General features: G+C 41.6%; 1 protein-coding gene across 1 annotated transcript in view; it reads left to right on the top strand.

Moving 5' to 3' along the window:
* sos2 (son of sevenless homolog 2 (Drosophila)) overlaps window positions 1–16,805 on the top strand; it is a 41,089-nt gene extending 24,284 nt beyond the window's left edge. The window contains exons 8-23 of the mRNA XM_004540030.3: window positions 3,128–3,226; window positions 5,907–6,034; window positions 6,165–6,820; window positions 6,903–6,984; window positions 7,086–7,208; window positions 8,602–8,714; window positions 9,592–9,814; window positions 9,913–10,032; window positions 10,125–10,287; window positions 11,095–11,212; window positions 11,460–11,632; window positions 11,720–11,836; window positions 12,012–12,273; window positions 12,469–12,513; window positions 12,636–12,736; window positions 13,762–16,805. Coding sequence (XP_004540087.1) covers window positions 3,128–3,226; window positions 5,907–6,034; window positions 6,165–6,820; window positions 6,903–6,984; window positions 7,086–7,208; window positions 8,602–8,714; window positions 9,592–9,814; window positions 9,913–10,032; window positions 10,125–10,287; window positions 11,095–11,212; window positions 11,460–11,632; window positions 11,720–11,836; window positions 12,012–12,273; window positions 12,469–12,513; window positions 12,636–12,736; window positions 13,762–14,268 — 3,030 coding nt within the window. The 3' untranslated portion in view covers window positions 14,269–16,805. The remainder of the gene's footprint in view (window positions 1–3,127; window positions 3,227–5,906; window positions 6,035–6,164; window positions 6,821–6,902; window positions 6,985–7,085; window positions 7,209–8,601; window positions 8,715–9,591; window positions 9,815–9,912; window positions 10,033–10,124; window positions 10,288–11,094; window positions 11,213–11,459; window positions 11,633–11,719; window positions 11,837–12,011; window positions 12,274–12,468; window positions 12,514–12,635; window positions 12,737–13,761) is intronic.
* Window positions 16,806–17,101: the final 296 nt, after the last annotated feature.

The raw sequence follows: 17,101 nt of genomic DNA, 5'->3' as shown, positions 1-17,101 counted from the left end.
TTTATTTCCATATACTCATTGTATGAGAGTTCATACAATACAACTGTATTGTATGAATAGACTTTTTTTTTTTTTTTTTTTAAAACAAAGAACTGTTTTGTTTCACAAGCTAAAGCAGCAGCACATAACTAAAAAGTGTCTTTGCTTGAGTGTATATATCGATTTATATATGTAAGAACGTATCAGTCAATTAATCAGTTCAGTCAACAGAAAATAGCAATTAAGATTCATAATCTAAGGGGTTCAGTTTCAGCTTCTCCATTAGAAGGAATCTTCTGAAATAGGTTCTCCAGGCTTCTTGAAGAAGCCCTTCTTTGGATGTTGGCTGTCAAGATGATCCCACGCTGTCCAGGCTCTGGGGTTGCAGTGATGGTGTGTTTGGGATCATTCGCATTGCTGAAAAACACAGATCACACTTTCTGGAAAGCATTGTGTGGTGTAGCAAAATCTGATGGTACGTTTCTCTGTCCTGCCCACCTCCATGTGTTTGTTATTCCATCATATTGCCACTTATTTTCAATCCAGTGGCCTCAGTAGAAGCCACCCTTCCTCTGAGACCATTTCTGATGAGGCTTCAGTGAACAGTAGATGAATCTCTCAGGTTCTTTATCAGGTCTTTTTTATTTTTTAATTAATTGTTTTTAAGGACATGACTTTCAGGTAGTGTTCATCTGCTGTAGATAGTGATGTTGACATCATGAGACGACTTCTCTTCTCACCTTACTTGTCCAGTTTCTTCAAAATTTATAATGGCACACTGCCACAGCACTGTTTTCTGCTATTAGCTCTTTGGGAATCACATTGTTATTTGAGCAAAAATACTTTTTTTTTTTTTTTTTTGTCAAACTGTTAGAAACTGGAACAAATGATGTGTTTTTGTGATTGGCTCCTAGTAACAAATTACTTAAAGAATTCTCTGTTATGTGTATACACAACACTCTTTCATCCCTTGAGTTATGAGTTATCCCTTGAGCCTTTTTTGGGCTATTTGAATTATATCTCGGTGTTAAGCAGCTTAACAAAAATAAAAATCCTCTTTTTTTTTTTAAAAAAAAAAAAGAAAAAAAAAAGGTCAGGTACAAGAACTGGACTGAACGCAGGTGAAAATGCAGCCAATGTCCAAAGAAAGACTTTGAGAGACCTTCAGAAATCCTGGAGAACGATTCATAAAGACCCCTTTGGAAGCAAAATTTAAGGAAATGATACATGGCTGTGCCTTTTCGTTAACCCAGCAGCTAAGACATTCAGCTCTTACGGCATCTGATGGAAAGAGATCTTGCAAATCCACTTTGCTCGAGTGCACAATCGGAGATGTGTGTGCGTGCGCACGTGTACATGTATACATGTTGATCATCAGTTGTCCTAACGGGAGATGGTGTAATGGTGTTTCTCCACCAACCAGTTACTCATCTCATCTTCTTTCTACCTTCTTTATCCAGCACGCTCAGTTATGTGGACACCTGGATGAAATGGCACATGTTCCAGTCAAACCTGTGGCAGTGGCCACATTGGTTCTCCTCTTCAGCTTTTGTCTCAAAGCATGTGCTTCATCTTTCTTTTTCCACCCTTCTTGACTTTCTGCCCCTCCTCTCTGTCAGACAGATGCGTCTGTCGAGCACTCAGCCCCTGCACTCTGCAGCGTCTGCTATTGTGGGTAAATTACATCGCCTTTTAAAAATAGAACAGCCAGCTACACTGCAGGACTTTTTTTTTTTTTCTCCTGGTGAAGAGGAGGGTCGGGGGCCAAAAGCAAAAATGATGCATATCCCTTTAGAGATGTATGATAAGTTTAAATTATGATTAGAAATGGAAATCCAGTTTTGTTTTCTTTAAAGACTCTTAAGATCAATAGTCTCACCAAGTTGTCGAATCTTCGCTGAAAGCATCTAGATCAGGGCTAGCATATTATTTATCTGTGAGGTTTCTGTTGTGTATGAAAATGCTTGTTTCACACTGGGTTTGTGATACCTGCATAGCTGCATTGCTTCAGTGGAAAGCAGGATCCTGTGGCATGTAAGCACCTTTTCCAGATTTCTGATGACATCAGATTTACAGAAGAAGTTACAAAATAGTCAGTAAATCATAAAGTCCATTTCTCTCTATTTTATATTTGTGTGATTGCACCCACTCTGGACAGAAATAAGTCAACTACATGCTCATGAATTGGGTGACAAACATGAATATAAATACACGGATTCCTTAGGTTCCCTGTAAGCGTTATATCTCGAAACTGATGAGTCTCAAAACGGTGACAAAAAGCACGTGTACACTTTGTGAATCTGCAGGATGCTGACGTATCAATAACATGATCTAAACTTGGATCATTGTTTCCTTGCTGTCCATCTGGGTGCATCAGGCAGCTGATGCCTTTCTCTAATGCACACGATCCCCCTTCCCCCAGACTTCTTCCCTGCATGCAGAGACTGTGGTCGCTGCAGAGGAGTCTGAGTACGAGCGTATTGATTCTGATTCGGCTATCTGGGGAACAGGAGCTTTAAAAGGATACTGTGACACCCCTCCCTTTCTGGTTACCTCTGCCTTACTTGATCAACTGCTTCTTGCTCCCCCTGGTCCCCCTGTACCCTCTCATTTGGGCTGATTTTACATTAACAGACTGGGATGTACCCATTTTATCTGTCTTTGCTGACCGACTGTACGTTTTGTACAATATTTTTAGTCAGGGCCGACATTTTAGTCTTTTTTTTATTTATGATCAATTTTTGTCATTCATTTATCATTTGAGTTGAATACAACCATACACTTGTACACTGGCTTATCCTGGAGGCACGAAAGGCGAGCTTTAGACAGGTCTAAACACATCCAGCAACAACTTATTTGGTGGTTTAGCTAACTGCAATATAAACACTCAACTTTCAGTTTCACTTTAAAATAACGTCTCTGTGACTTACATATGAATAAATGCATATCACATTTCTAAATGTTGTGGTTTTTTTTTTTTTTTTCTGGATAGGAAAATGTTTTTGTTTTGAAACAGATTTACTGAGTTAAATGCTGTTTAGGGGGAAAAAGACTTTTTGTATTGAGGTGGAAAATTTGCTGTTATGTTGGTTGGTCAAATCTGTTCATAGTGTTCTTATTATTCATTTTTCTCTTTCTGTTTCTGCAGTCAGTTACAGAAGGCTTTAAAGAAGCTGTGCAATATATCCTTCCCCAGCTGATGATGGTCCCAGTGTACCACTGTATGCACTACTTTGAGCTACTGCAGGTTTGTCCTAATGTTTACTTTTTTTTTTCTCTCTGTTTTTTTTTTTTTTTTTTTTTTTTTTTTCCCCAAATTGACTGCCCATCACAACCCTGATTTATTGTTAATGATGCACACAATTGATGGATGTTGGGGATTACAGATATGTGACCACTGACCACATGATATTATCATGTTTACTTTTTTTTTTTTTTTTTTTTTAATCGTCCTCACCATAGGCTTTCTGTAAATCATCCATTGACCCATTGACTGAGACCATTCCCAATATTGATTGATTATCATATTTCTGCAGGATGTTATAAAAACCCAAAATAAAACCTTTTTTTTTTTTTTTTCCCCAAATTGACTGCCCATCACAACCCTGATTTATTGTTAATGATGCACACAATTGATGGATGTTGGGGATTACAGATATGTGACCACTGACCACATGATATTATCATGTTTACTTTTTTTTTTTTTTTTTTTAATCGTCCTCACCATAGGCTTTCTGTAAATCATCCATTGACCCATTGACTGAGACCATTCCCAATATTGATTGATTATCATATTTCTGCAGGATGTTATAAAAACCCAAAATAAAACCTTTTTTTTTTTTTTTTTTTTAAAGTAAACTTGAATTTTTTCTATGGAAGCAAGCGAGAATCCTGTGACACATAGTGATGAATTTGAAGATATACAAGTCTTTCTGAGGAAGGCCAAAGGTATTTTGAAGTTGGGCGCACAGCTTATGTATGTAGTTTTTATCAAACAGGCCTGCTATTATTATTTTGATACCTCTTCTGTGCTAGGATCCAAATACAACCAAATTCATGGCAGGGAGAAAATCTCTATTGTTGAAAGCAGTGTAATGTAGGTAAACGAATTCTTCCTCAAATACAGTTGTTTATATCTTGCCAGCTTTTCATTGTATTTTGAAGAATTGGCTTGTCTTTTGTTTTTGTGCGAGATTTATTTTTGCATGTCTCCTACTAAATCAAAGGGATTACATCCCAATTTTGCAAAAGGAGTTCCATCACCTTTAAGATAATAGTAAAGCCTCTTCATCTTTATTAGACTTATTCTACCCATCCATGAAATTGGCAGATTCATCCATCTTGCAAGGTCTTTATTTATTTCTTTTTGTACTGTGGTCAAATTGTGTCTCAAGAGGTACCTAACATTAGGCTTTATATCGATCCCTAGATATAAAAATCCCAAGTCAGACCAGGAGAAAGGGGAAATGGATGGATATGAAGTTTTGCTATCAAAACCAACTGGCATTGCTCTTGCTTTATCAAAATGAATATTATAGCCAGGGAGAGATCCTTAATTTTGACATCAACATGGGAGTAGATTTTTTTTTTTCCAATTTTGAGATGAAGAGAAGCATATCATCGGCTTGCAAAACTATTGTAGGGAACTGAATCTATTTAAAGTCCTTTTATACTATGATACGGTCTGCTTGTCAGTTATATCTCTCCAGTGCATATTCTGAAGCGCTAGAGCCATTAAAAAGGACACAGGCGCTAGGTAAAAGATGGATAAGTTTGACAAAATTACAAAGCCTTCTCCAAGTCCAAACTTTCCTAAGACCTCAAATAAATAAAATGGGAAATAATACGCCCCTGCAGCTTATTAACTATAGAATACTGCATAATATGAAGTAATTTTAACGTTTCTAAGTGGTGTTTTGTTTGCATTTTTGACACGTGACAACCATGACGACAGTGTAGGGTTTGGTGAATAAAGCCTCGGTCATATGGGGAAAAAAGATTAGTTTCCTGAAAGTTTGGAGAGTGGTTGCTGGAGGTTAATGGCAGTCACTAGGAAATCGATTGCTAAAGACTCAAATTAACCTAGAGGCTGCTGATCTCTTGGCAACTACCAGTCATAGTATAGTATTCCCCATCCAGCTGGCAAAAGCCTTGTTGCTTTGGTCACAATCAGCTCTAGTTGCCTGCAAACACTCGTCCGCCCCTCTTCGAGTGCTAGTGAAATGGTAATAAGTGTGACACAAACCACAAATTCAGACCTTTTTGCTTTAAATGAAATTTTTTTTTCAGTTCAGTTTTATTTAAGTGGCACAAAATCGGAACAACAGCTGCCTCACAGTGCTTTTATTGTAAGGACCATACAATAATACAAAGAAAACGCCAACCATCAAACGACTCTCTGATCAAACACTTGGCGACAGTGGGAAGGAAAAACCTCCTTTTCATATTGAGAAACCTCTGGCAGAACCAGGCTCAGGGCAGGGTAGCCATTTGCCGCCACCTGTTGGCGTTATGGAAGGAAAAGGCAACAAAAGACACACTTATCACATCCAACACGGTACATAACTTTTGAGCAATGTTCACATGGTGTCACGAGAGAAAGCTCTCTGTCCTGTGGCACCATCATCATGCCAGAGTGATGTAATAACTGAGCCTGATGCTCCAGGAAAACGCAGCCGTTAGATTGAGATTGCCCAACAATTAATATGAGATGTAACACATCAAATACTATTTTAATTGCATTTAACACAGGCTTTCTGTAGGACTTTAAAATAATGTAATCAACTCCATTAAGTGTCCCAGTAAGCCATTCATACATCATATGAACAAGCCTTTGGTGCCATTATCAGCTACACCTGCACTTTGTCTTTTTAAAGCTGAAGACGTTGATATTATGTAATCGTGAATATTTCTGATACGTTTTACAGCAACTTCAAGAGCGCAGTGAAGACCTAGACGACAGAGAATGTCTGAAACAGGCGCTTACAGCTCTGCTTAACCTTCAATCTAGCATGGAGCGAATTTATGCCAAACACCAGCCTCGACGTAAACCTGGGTACGTCTACTTACTATTAATAAGCAATAAAGACTTATGTTTGTCTACTTATATTTCAGTGGTTCAGCATTTAAAAACTTGTGCACTGAGCTTTGGGGTTTTCTGACCAAACTTTATTCCTCCCTCACAGTGAGCCAATGTATCGTCTGTATAGCAGGCAGATTCGTAGCAAACAGCTAGCCATCAAACGCATGAACGAGATCCAGAAAAGCATCGACGGCTGGGAGGGAAAAGACATCGGTCAGTGCTGCAGCGAGTTCATCTTGGAGGGCCCGCTTATACGTGCGGGTGCTAAACACGAGAGACACAACTTCCTTTTTGATGGCCTGATGATCAGCTGTAAGGCCAATCAGAGTTCACGGCTCCCGGGAGCGGGTAGCGGGGCGGAGTTCCGTCTGAAAGAGAAGTTTGTTCTGAGGAAGGTCAGCATTACGGACCGCGAGGACTCGCCAGAGCTGCGGAACGCCTTTGAACTGGTAGCCAAAGATGATACCCGTGCCGTATTCTGTGCTCGTACAGCAGAGGAGAAGGAAGCGTGGATGGCAGCGCTGGTGACTCTGCAATACCGGTCTACTTTAGATCGCATGTTGGACACTGAGCTGCAGCAAGAGGAGCAGGCACAGCCTCTAAGACTGCCCTCTCCAGAGGTGTACCGTTTTGCGGTGCAGGACTCTGAGGAGAATATAGTGTTTGAGGACAAAGTGCAGAGCAAAACAGGAATCCCCATCATTAAAGCCGGCACAGTGGACAAGCTCATAGAGAGGCTCACATACCATATGTATGCTGGTAAGCTGCTGCATAAGCTTCGCTAGTGGCAATGAATATTTTAATTTCCTTTATGTTTATCATCTGTTTGATCTTTTTCTAGATCCCAATTTCGTTCGCACATTTCTTACCACATACCGATCATTCTGCAAGCCACACGAGTTTCTCACCCTGCTGATAGACAGGTTCAGTCTTTTCCGTGACTACAGCAATTCTTTTGCTATAATTCGTGATTTTGCACAACTGTAACTGACGTCAGGGTACACCTGATCATTTCTTTTCTCAGGCTTACGATTCCTGATCCAGAACCAACAGATGAAGACAGACAGATACTGATGACCAATGATCATCCGATGGTAGCCCAGCTCCAAAGGTTCCGAAAGGAATACGTACAGCCGGTCCAACTCAGGTGAAGAATTTGCTCATGTGCAAGTTAATTGTGTATTTGAGTGAAAGTAGAAAGACGGGGAACACTAACAGTGAAAGAAATAATATACTGTTCAAAAGTCTTGAGTCAATACTCATTTTAAACACTGAAATACTGTATGTAAGGCAAAAAGTAGCGTTTTTGGTTTGTTTTGTTATTTTTAACCCCTCGGCCGTAAAAGGCTGATCTGGTATTGTCGTCACCCCGCCGGGCACATGGGAGGGCAGGCGATGTGGACGCCTGAGTTTGTGAATGCGATAACTTGAGAACAAGGCAACATATGAGCTTCAAATTGACCCCATAAGGGTATGTACTAAAAATCTCAGATGAGTTTGAAGCTCAGTGACCTCAACCTCAAGAACGAGGTCAAAGGTCAAGTTTTCTGAAAATCTTGTGAATGCCATGACACACGAAGGAAGTCATCTACGACTTTCAAATTGACACCCTAGGTCTATCTCCTAATAATCTCAGATGGTTTTTAATGTTAGTGGCCTCGATGTAAAGGTCAAAGGTCAGAAGTCAAATGTTTTGAAAATCTTGTGAATGCAGTCAAGGTTTGGCAATGGCAAGGGACATCGTAAGATGAACTTCATGTTTGGGTCATTTTAAATTCAAGTGCTATGTGTTTTACTAAGCTCCAAAACACAACTTTGAGTTTAATACACAGCTGGACAACCTGCATTTTTAGATAAACATCACTCAAATTTGTAGAAAGCTTATTCTACTTGTTATTTAAGTGCTTTCTTGTGTCTGTCGCCCTGTTAAGGCAAAAATGTTCTCACCATGTCACAGAATTACTTTTGTATTTGACTGTGTATCCTTATAAGGAGCAGCAGAGTCTGACCTAATCTTGTAAGTCCCCTTTTAAAAAAGAGGGAGCTCCTTAGTGTCAAACATGCTCCTGTAAATTCTGTGAATGTTAGTCACAGAAACGATGACAAAACGAGTGGACCTTATAAACTAGGTAAAGTCCTGTACTGCTATTATATTACATTCTGAGGAAGAGTTTAAAATCTTTGAAGTGTCTGTCTTAAACAAAGCCTTCAGGATGTTTTAGAGTGTACATGCAGGACAAAAGTATGTGTGGTCTGTTGTTCAGTAAGCACTTAAATGTGGTCAGACTGTGTATTTTAACACTGGCACTTCAGAAGGTGTCCCTCTTTCGACGTTTGCTTTTCCCTTTTAAGGCATGTCTCTGTGAACTACTTGGCAATCTTATGTATTTCTTTGACATACCAAATATAATTGTTAATGTCAACAAACGGTAGAAATATCTTCCCTTGTAGATGTACTTTGCAAACTGTATGCATATTGTCCTAATAAACCTGTGAAGCTCTAATAATAAATTAACTCAACTACCTTTTTCACCTCGCAGGGTTCTCAATGTTTTCCGTCAGTGGGTTGAACATCATTTCTACGACTTTGAGAACGACGCAGAGCTTAGAAGTCGACTAGAAGAATACTTCACCACCAAAATTCAACTGCGAGGTCAGTCACAAACACAAACGGCTGCTTCCATAAATAAACATTTGACACAACATGGGAAAAGCCGTCCTACAGCTGAACTTTGCAATATTTCCAGCGTTTATCTATCAAAGCTACGTCCAAAAGGGTGTTTATTGAGCCACCTCTGATGCGTAAATTGCAAATAAACAGCAAGCAATGTTATTTTATCTAAATCCTCGTGTGCCATATATTGGTACGTCAAAATCATACGGCGACCATATACGACAAGGTTCGATATCGTGTCCTGGGTTCGATTGCAACCCATGGCTCTTCCCCTGCTCTCTCTACCCTTTTTGCTGTCTGAAACATGTTCACTGTCCAATCAATAAAGGCAAAAATGCCCCCAAAAATAATGTTTCAAAAAATCTAATTGCTGTTCATAACTTCTTGTCCTAAGTTGAGGTATATTTTGGTAACTTTGAATATGATATTCTGAAATTATGTCCCCCTGTTAAATTATCTCGTCACCTCTTGCATTTTTAGTTATTTTTGTGTGTGTATAAAAATATTAACCTATATCCATGTGCAGGAAAAGAAAGGGTTCAGACACTATATTGCAGCTATAAATAATTTGTCTGTACGGGATCATTATCAGGCAAATTGCTGCCTTTGCTGACTTTCTTTTCCGGTCTTCTGACTTAAAATATAGTCTTTTTGTTTGCCTTAAAAAGACCACATCACTACTGTGATGATTGATTTGATGATTTGTCCAACTACTGTCTGTTTGGATCTGAGCAAAGCCTCACTGGGCTTCTTGATGTAGTCTCTAGTGTAGTTTTACCTGTGAAACATGAGTACAGTGACACACCAGTGGTTAATGGATGATTTTTTTTTTTATGTATTTATTTATTTATTTCAGGTAAGTCCATGAGAAAGTGGGTGGAGTCCATCAATAAGATCATCAGGAGAAAGATGCAGCCTCAGACAAACGGCGTCAGTCCCAGCATCACATTTGAGAGCTCGCCTCCTTCCATCGAGTGGCACATCTGCAGAAGCGGCCAACTGGAGTTGTTTGACCTCATGACCCTTCACCCCATAGAGATTGCACGTCAGCTGACACTGATAGAGTCTGAGCTGTACAGGTCAGTCACTCATAGCCATAGAAGTGGAAGGTTGAAGTCAGAAAATGCGTGTAGCAATCGGCTTCTTTACATAGAGAAATAAAATTCTGCTTCCACAGAGCTGTTCGGCCCTCCGAGCTGGTCGGCAGCGTCTGGACCAAAGAGGACAAAGAGAAGCACTCTCCAAACTTGCTCCGCATGATTCGCCACACTACCAACCTTACTCTGTGGTTTGAGAAGTGAGTCACTTTGCTTATAAGAAAATTCACCGTTAATTTTTCAGGTCCCGTTTCCTCTAACGATGTTTCGTGGATGTGTTTGCGTGTTTCAGGTGTATTGTGGAGACAATGAACCTGGAAGAGAGGGTGGCGGTGTTCACACGGGTCATAGAGATTCTGCAGGTTTTCCAGGAGCTCAATAACTTCAACGGTGTGCTGGAGGTGCTCAGTGCTATCAACTCTGTTGCAGTCTACAGACTTGATCACACCTATGAGGTGAGTGAGATATGAGGAGAAAAACAGGACTACACAAATTAAAGCAGAAGTCGTTTGCTTCAGAGGAGCCAGACCTTTTCCTTTTTCTAGTGGTCTTAAGTGAAAATGAGTGAAAGCCTGGGGAATCGTTCAAGGGATGAACCAGTGCTATGTCAGCACATTGTGGACAACTTAGCATAAAAATGCTAAAAATGACAAAGTTTGACAAGGATAAAATAGTGTTTTGCTCCAACAAAATGATTTCCAAACAGATATCAGCCAATAACTCGGCATATCTTGGCATCTCAGTACTGTGTACTTCCAAAAAAACAAAATGTATAGGGACCTGAACAAGTGGAGAAAGAGAGAAGAAAAGCATCTGCTGCTGCTGCTGTATGCTAAATTACACCAGAACTGGACTGAGAATCAGTAGCAGCAGCTCTGTTGGAGTGATGAATCCATCTTTGACTTGTTTGGTTGAAATCAGAGGTCAAGAAAGTAACAACAGTGTCTGCAGCCAGCCTTTAAAACACAGTGGAGGAGAACTTGACTAAGAAATATTGATGTTCTAGCTTGTTAAAAACTCTGTTTGCCTTTATACACAGTCTTTCCAGGTGTTCGCATGTGTTTCAATAAATTCCTTTGCCTTTTTTTTCTAATAGCAAAGTAGGAAAAACAAAAATGAGGGAGGGCTCAAGGCCTCTGCACATTTCTGTGTTTGTGTGTCTACATGCAATGTTTGGCGTTGATTTTGAAACTGGCATTTATGCTGTAAGGCTGAGGTGGTGATCAGACTGCAGTCTGAGCTCTTCTCCCTCACCTCTGCAGGCAGTACCAGAGAGGAAAAGGAAGATCCTGGAAGAGGCAGCAGAACTGAGCAAGGACCATTTTAAGAAATACTTGGCTAAACTCAAGTCGATAAACCCACCCTGTGTGCCTTTCTTTGGTAAGTCTTCTACAGTCTTCTGACTGTGCTAGTGAAGGATGGCAGGACAAAAAAAATGTTGACTTAAAGTAGTTGTGTCTGGATCCTGGCTGTGCTGTGAGTCACCATTATTTATCAGAAAACAATTCAATCTCTTGTTTGTCCTGGGAGTTGTTTTTATAATAGTAAATTGACTTAACAAGTGAGAAAGTACTGAACAAATAAACACTTCAAGCTCTACTCACATTTTTTGTTTTTTGGTCCTCAGGTATCTATTTAACCAACATACTGAAGACGGAGGAAGGCAACCCAGACTTCCTGAAACGCCACGGGAAGGATCTGATCAACTTCAGCAAGAGGAGGAAAGTGGCGGAAATCACAGGAGAGATCCAGCAGTATCAGAACCAGCCCTACTGTCTGAAAGTGGAGCCCGAGATGAGGGTGAGCACTCGCCTTTCCAGAATTGTCTTTGAGCTTGTCTTAACTGTGCCCAGTACCTGAGTTCTGACTAATGATTGTGTTGCACAGAAATTTTTCGAGAACCTGAACCCGATGGGTAACCTGAGCGAGAAGGAGTTTACTGACTACCTGTTCAGAAAGTCTCTGGAAATAGAGCCTCGGAACTGCAGGCAGCCTCCTCGATTTGTGAGTATTTATAATTTAGTGAAGTTTTTACTGCTCTTATACAAGTTCCAGTTCAGTTGCGGATTGGAAAGGGCAGGTTGGATTATTTAAATTGGATCTCAGTAAGTTCAATCAATATAAGATCAATCCCATCCTGAGAAATGTGTTATCTCTTGATTCTCCTCTCTCATTGCAGCCCAGGAAGACCGTGTACAGTCTGAAATCCCCGGGTATCCGCCCCGTGCGAACATCTACCTCTGGCACCCTAAAGGGCCACCCTGTCCCCCTGGAGAGGGACCCCCCACACAAGATCACCTTCCGGAGTATCAATGAGAACGATTCGGAGTCGCTGGTTTCGGTGCCCACCTCTCCGAACACGCCCACTCCCCCACAGTCGGCCACTCCTGACTTTAACTCAGTTTTCACAGAGCACGACCAGCTCAGCAACTCCTACGGCGGTGAGTGTGAGGCCGATGCTTGATCCATGGTTTACAAAGAAAAGCGTGCAGCTAGTCCAAGTATTGCAGATCCAAGTTAAATTATATACTATGCCCCTACATTCTCCGATAGTAGAGTTTAGGTTTCAGGTTAATAAATGTTTCTAATTCCTTCTGCCACATGTGACCTTAATCTTCTGTGTTTGAATTTCACAGGTAGTAGCAACTCCATATTTGCTCCAGTTCTCCTGTTTACTGGAAGTGAGTGTGAAGTTTATTTTGATTGCTCCCGATTGTAGTTCTGCACAATTCTGCCAATATAAAAGTAGCCGAGCATGTCAGCTTTTTCATCCGTTTTAATCCGTGTTTTCCGTTTTCCTCAGAGTTACAGTCTGCGTCTTGTGGTAGCCTCCACCACCTTGGAGAGGAGCTAAAGCCACCACCTCTGCCGCCTCGAAGGAAAGACACCATGTCGGACACTAAAGTAAGAGCAGTGCGCCGTTTCTGCATCATTATGAGTTTTGCAAAGACTTACCTCAGTTCTCTGAAGTCAAGATGATTTAAAGTTGAAGACTTGGAGTCATTTTAAGAGTTTGTTTTGGCATTTAAGATCACTTTAATGGTCACGGGTGTATAAAATCGAGCACCTAGGCATGCTTCTGCAAACATTTGTGAATGGGTGGATTAAGAATAAAATATCACTGTACATATGTATGCAAAGCTAGACGAGTGAATATTTTTAGCAGTGCTTTTCCTTCCCAATTTGAGCTCATTCCTTGCTCCAAACTCATCACCAACATATTTAAAGCCTAGCACTGTTTTCGGCTTCACATTCACACGCTCGCACTCTGATGGATGCGTCGGGGGCAACTCGACGGTAAAATCCGTCACAAAGGGGTATATGCTGCTACACTGAAAACCTAACTGCAGTCGCTTTTGTTTGTAATCAGACTGCTGCAGTCACCTGTAGTTTGCACTGGTAAAATACCCATCAAGTGGTTGATGCTGGGAAGAGAGTAAAAGTTACACTTTTTAAAATGTGTTGGTGTCAGAACAGCTTTTACTTTGAAGGAGACTGTTTGGAGAGTAAAACGATGCGTATTTGCGCACAACTCGGCATCTTCCACTCAAACCATGGGCAAGCACGGCAATCAGTTAGGCAATGCCAAGGTTTTTGGTCCAGCACCCTCTATCATCAGCTTCACTCCACAACCACTTGCAGCTGGTGGTTACCAGATGGATGCTAACCGGCTCTGAGGCCTCAGGGAAAGGACTGGAATGCTTACATTGTACATTAACTGAGCTGGAAAAAACAAATCCAGATTTTTACCAGCTTTTTCCACATAGTAACTTTGTAAGAAAATAACTTCACATGGCATGAATGCTTTCTGATATCTCTGAAGCCCCCTTGTGGGGATGTAGAGCGCTGTGTTAGGAATCACTGATGTGCAATAAACAGGGCAGCATGTGTAGTAAGTCTGACACACCTCTTATGTGTTTATGTCTCAGCTGAGCACCAGGTCCGACAGCCCTCCTGCCATCCCTCCCCGGGTGCCGCCTCCTCTGCACAGGAACCAGCCTCGACCCCCAGTCTACAACGGCCCTCCCACCGATGGCCCCTTGCCCAGCCCTCCACCTCCACCACCACCCCGCGACCCCATCCCAGACACGCCTCCCCCGGTGCCCCAGCGACCCCCGGAGATCTTCATCAACTACCCTGTCAACCAGCCTTCGCCCGTGGGCCGATATACCTGGGATTACGGCAGCTCGCCCAGTTCCCCAAACACGCCACCCAGCACACCGTCCCCTCGCATTGCCAGGCGGGGCTGCTCTCTCAGCGCCAGCCAGAATAGCCTCTGCCCTCTCTCTATTCCCACCTCCGCTCCACCTGTCCCCCCTCGCTACAACTCCAGCCCACACCTCCCTAAACTCCCACCAAAGACATACAAAAGGGAGCTGCTACAGGCGCCAGTACAAAGCCTCTCGCTGGTGGAGAACACCGACAGCAGCCACTGAGCCAACTTTTCCTTCACCACCACCGAAAGGCAAACTTCAAACTTGCTCCTTCAAACTACAACACAGATGACTCAAAGCTACTGATCTGAAAGAAAAACACTGCTCAACATACAAACTCCACCAACCCCCGCTGTGCCTCTCAGGGGGATCGGTAGCTCCACCTCCATCGTTAAAACCCGCCGTGCCAATGAGAAACCCACACCGGCGTGCCAGCTATTAAACACCAAGGAGTGTTTGTCGGCTTGGAGCGTTACCTCCTGCTCCTGATGATAAAAGTTCTCATGTCTCACACACTTCGCTTACCCCACAGCCCCACATCTCCGTCACCAGTCGGGATGGCGGAGAGGAGGGGAGAATGTGGGGACCTTGGATTTTGTAGCTTCAACTGTCGTGCTTTTGTTTTCTTTTGGGCATTGACGTGATTTGGAGTCTTGCAGCTCACAGATGTAGCTCACTCACAGTGGCTGTAAGCAGCAAATGTTTTCATTGATTTGTTTTTCCTAACTGAAAGCAAACAGTTGCCAAAGTCTTATTTTTATGCAGGGGGATAAGGGATTTTTGTTTTTGTTTTAAATAAATGTGACATTAGCAGAAACACCAAGGAGGTGACACTGAATCCCCTTCCCCCCTCACACCTTGTATCTCAGCTGAACACTGTGACTGTAAGAACATGAGTCAAACTTTTTTTCTTTCTTTTTGAAGACGGGCCTCTCCACAGCCACAAAACGTTGCCTTTAAAAATAAATAAATCAAACAGCGTTGACCTCTGACCCCAGGCTCCAGTTCTCTCAGCGCAGTCTTGAAAACGAGAGCTGAGAACACTCCATTTGCACATCAGTTTTGGGCAAAGTCAGCAGGTTTTGATTGGACTTACTAAATAAATAAAACATCCGTCTGCGCTGCACGACGGAGGGAAGTCTGCCACGATATCAAACAGCACCTCCAGGTCGAAGTCGAGGACTCCGACATGTCCTCCTGCTCTTCAAAAGCCGATGTCTTAACCGAATCCCTTAAGGATGCGCGCTGCTGTCTGACACTGTGCTCCTCTCCAGAAGCCACCCTCATGGCCAACTCTTCTTCTTTGGTATTAAAACTTAGCACTGGAAGCACGCATCCTCCCACCAAAGCTGGGTCTGCCGGTGGCTGCTCCAAAGACCTAAAAACAACCACCAATCCATGAAAAAGGAACTTTTTAACCCAGCTTCTTCTTCTTTCTCTTTATTTTTTTTTCTTTAATTTGCTTGAAACATTTTGTTTCCCTTTGAAAGACTGAAATAATCCTCGCATCATGCTCAAAATGTGCCTTTTATTTTGTTTTCTACTTCACGGAAATAAGTAAACGGTGTCTAAAATGCTAAAAAAAATAAATAAAAATAAAGTTGCCTATGTAATGTTTAGAACAAAGCTATACACTATGAAATTGTACATGTTTGTGGATACTGTGTGTGTATATATAACATGTATACACTAACTAAATAATTTGTATAAAGTGACAAGGGGTTTTTTCTGTTGTATTGTACGCTCATCCACATCTGTTCAGTCATATATTGCCTAATAATCCACTGCTGCCACAGTCGGATAAAAAAGAAAAAACTCAGACGCAGGTCAACGTCACTAACTTACTCACAGACAATCTCCAGTTTATTAACTAAGGAAAGCCATTATTTCTTCCCTGCCCCTTAGGTGTTTCAAAGCAATGAAATTACAGTTCAGTATGCCAAGCACTTAACGCGACCTTCACTTTGTACATCCTACTAATTGCCTTTTTTTTCCCTCCTCCAAGACTTTTTAATAGTTACATTCATTAAACAGAGGTTGGAATTGTTTTAAAGTTCCAGTTGAATACATGCAGACGTAAATTCAACTGCAAGTATTGGAGCATAGTGAATAATTAGAATTTTTATTTCCTTTTTTCCTTGTTTTTTCTCCTGAGAAACACACTTTGTGCACTTTAGGCTGTACTGTTGAAGAGCCACAGTTGTTATAGGTCATGTTTGTAAACACAGTGGTCCTATGCAACTGTTAAACCTGCTTTCTACGTGGATCAGGGCAGAACAAACACACGTCTACCGCCTCGCTTTTATCCCCCATGCTGGGTCTGACATGTTCGACCGCTGTGAGCAGAATTGCTTAAAAAAAAAAAAAGCCTCACTCGTGCCCTTTTAACTCTTTGCTTTTGCGCTGAAAGTACAGAGCCCCTCTATTCCTCATGCTTGATGGCAGTGGATAATTCAGTTTTTGATCCAACTAGGGATGAAAGGCGTGCGTAGGAGCATTTCTATAAAGAGTAGAAGTGACTGCATTTGACTGTTTCTGCCCATGTTTTTGTCCCAAGTTTCCCATATCAGGATTGTTGGGGTTCATTTCAGAAGATTTTTTTTTTTTTTCCTTTTTAAACCCTCAACAGAACCTTTTTGGTGGCAATGTAACAGCTTGATCCAGCATTTGGTTTATTTGATGGTATGTGGCCTTTTAACTGCTTTGTATTAATGGTCTTGATGAGATTAATAAATCACCCAGTCTTATTTTGTACTGAACTACTCCTTTCTCTTCATTTTGTTCCCTTATATGTAGACAGTGGAAATGAGGCAAATTGTTATTCTGAGCGGGGCACTCTGAAACTGCATCTGTGAGCAGACCAGCAGCAGAGACCCCATCAAAAGATCAATACGTCACTGTCGCATCAGCGATAGAGAAGCTGCTTCATCACTGAGTTGCCCAACTCGTGCAGTGCCCATTCAGAGAGTGTAACTCGTGCTTTTTCTGTAGTTAGAATTCACATCACATGCAGGTCAAGTTAAGAGGATACTGGCCACTTTATTAGTTACAGGGC

Source organism: Maylandia zebra, linkage group LG19 (genome assembly GCF_041146795.1).
Source record: "Maylandia zebra isolate NMK-2024a linkage group LG19, Mzebra_GT3a, whole genome shotgun sequence".
In the NCBI taxonomy this organism is placed as follows: Eukaryota; Metazoa; Chordata; class Actinopteri; order Cichliformes; family Cichlidae; genus Maylandia; species Maylandia zebra.
The sequence above is the reverse complement of the archived record's forward strand: the minus strand, read 5'-3'. Positions and strand labels throughout refer to the sequence as shown.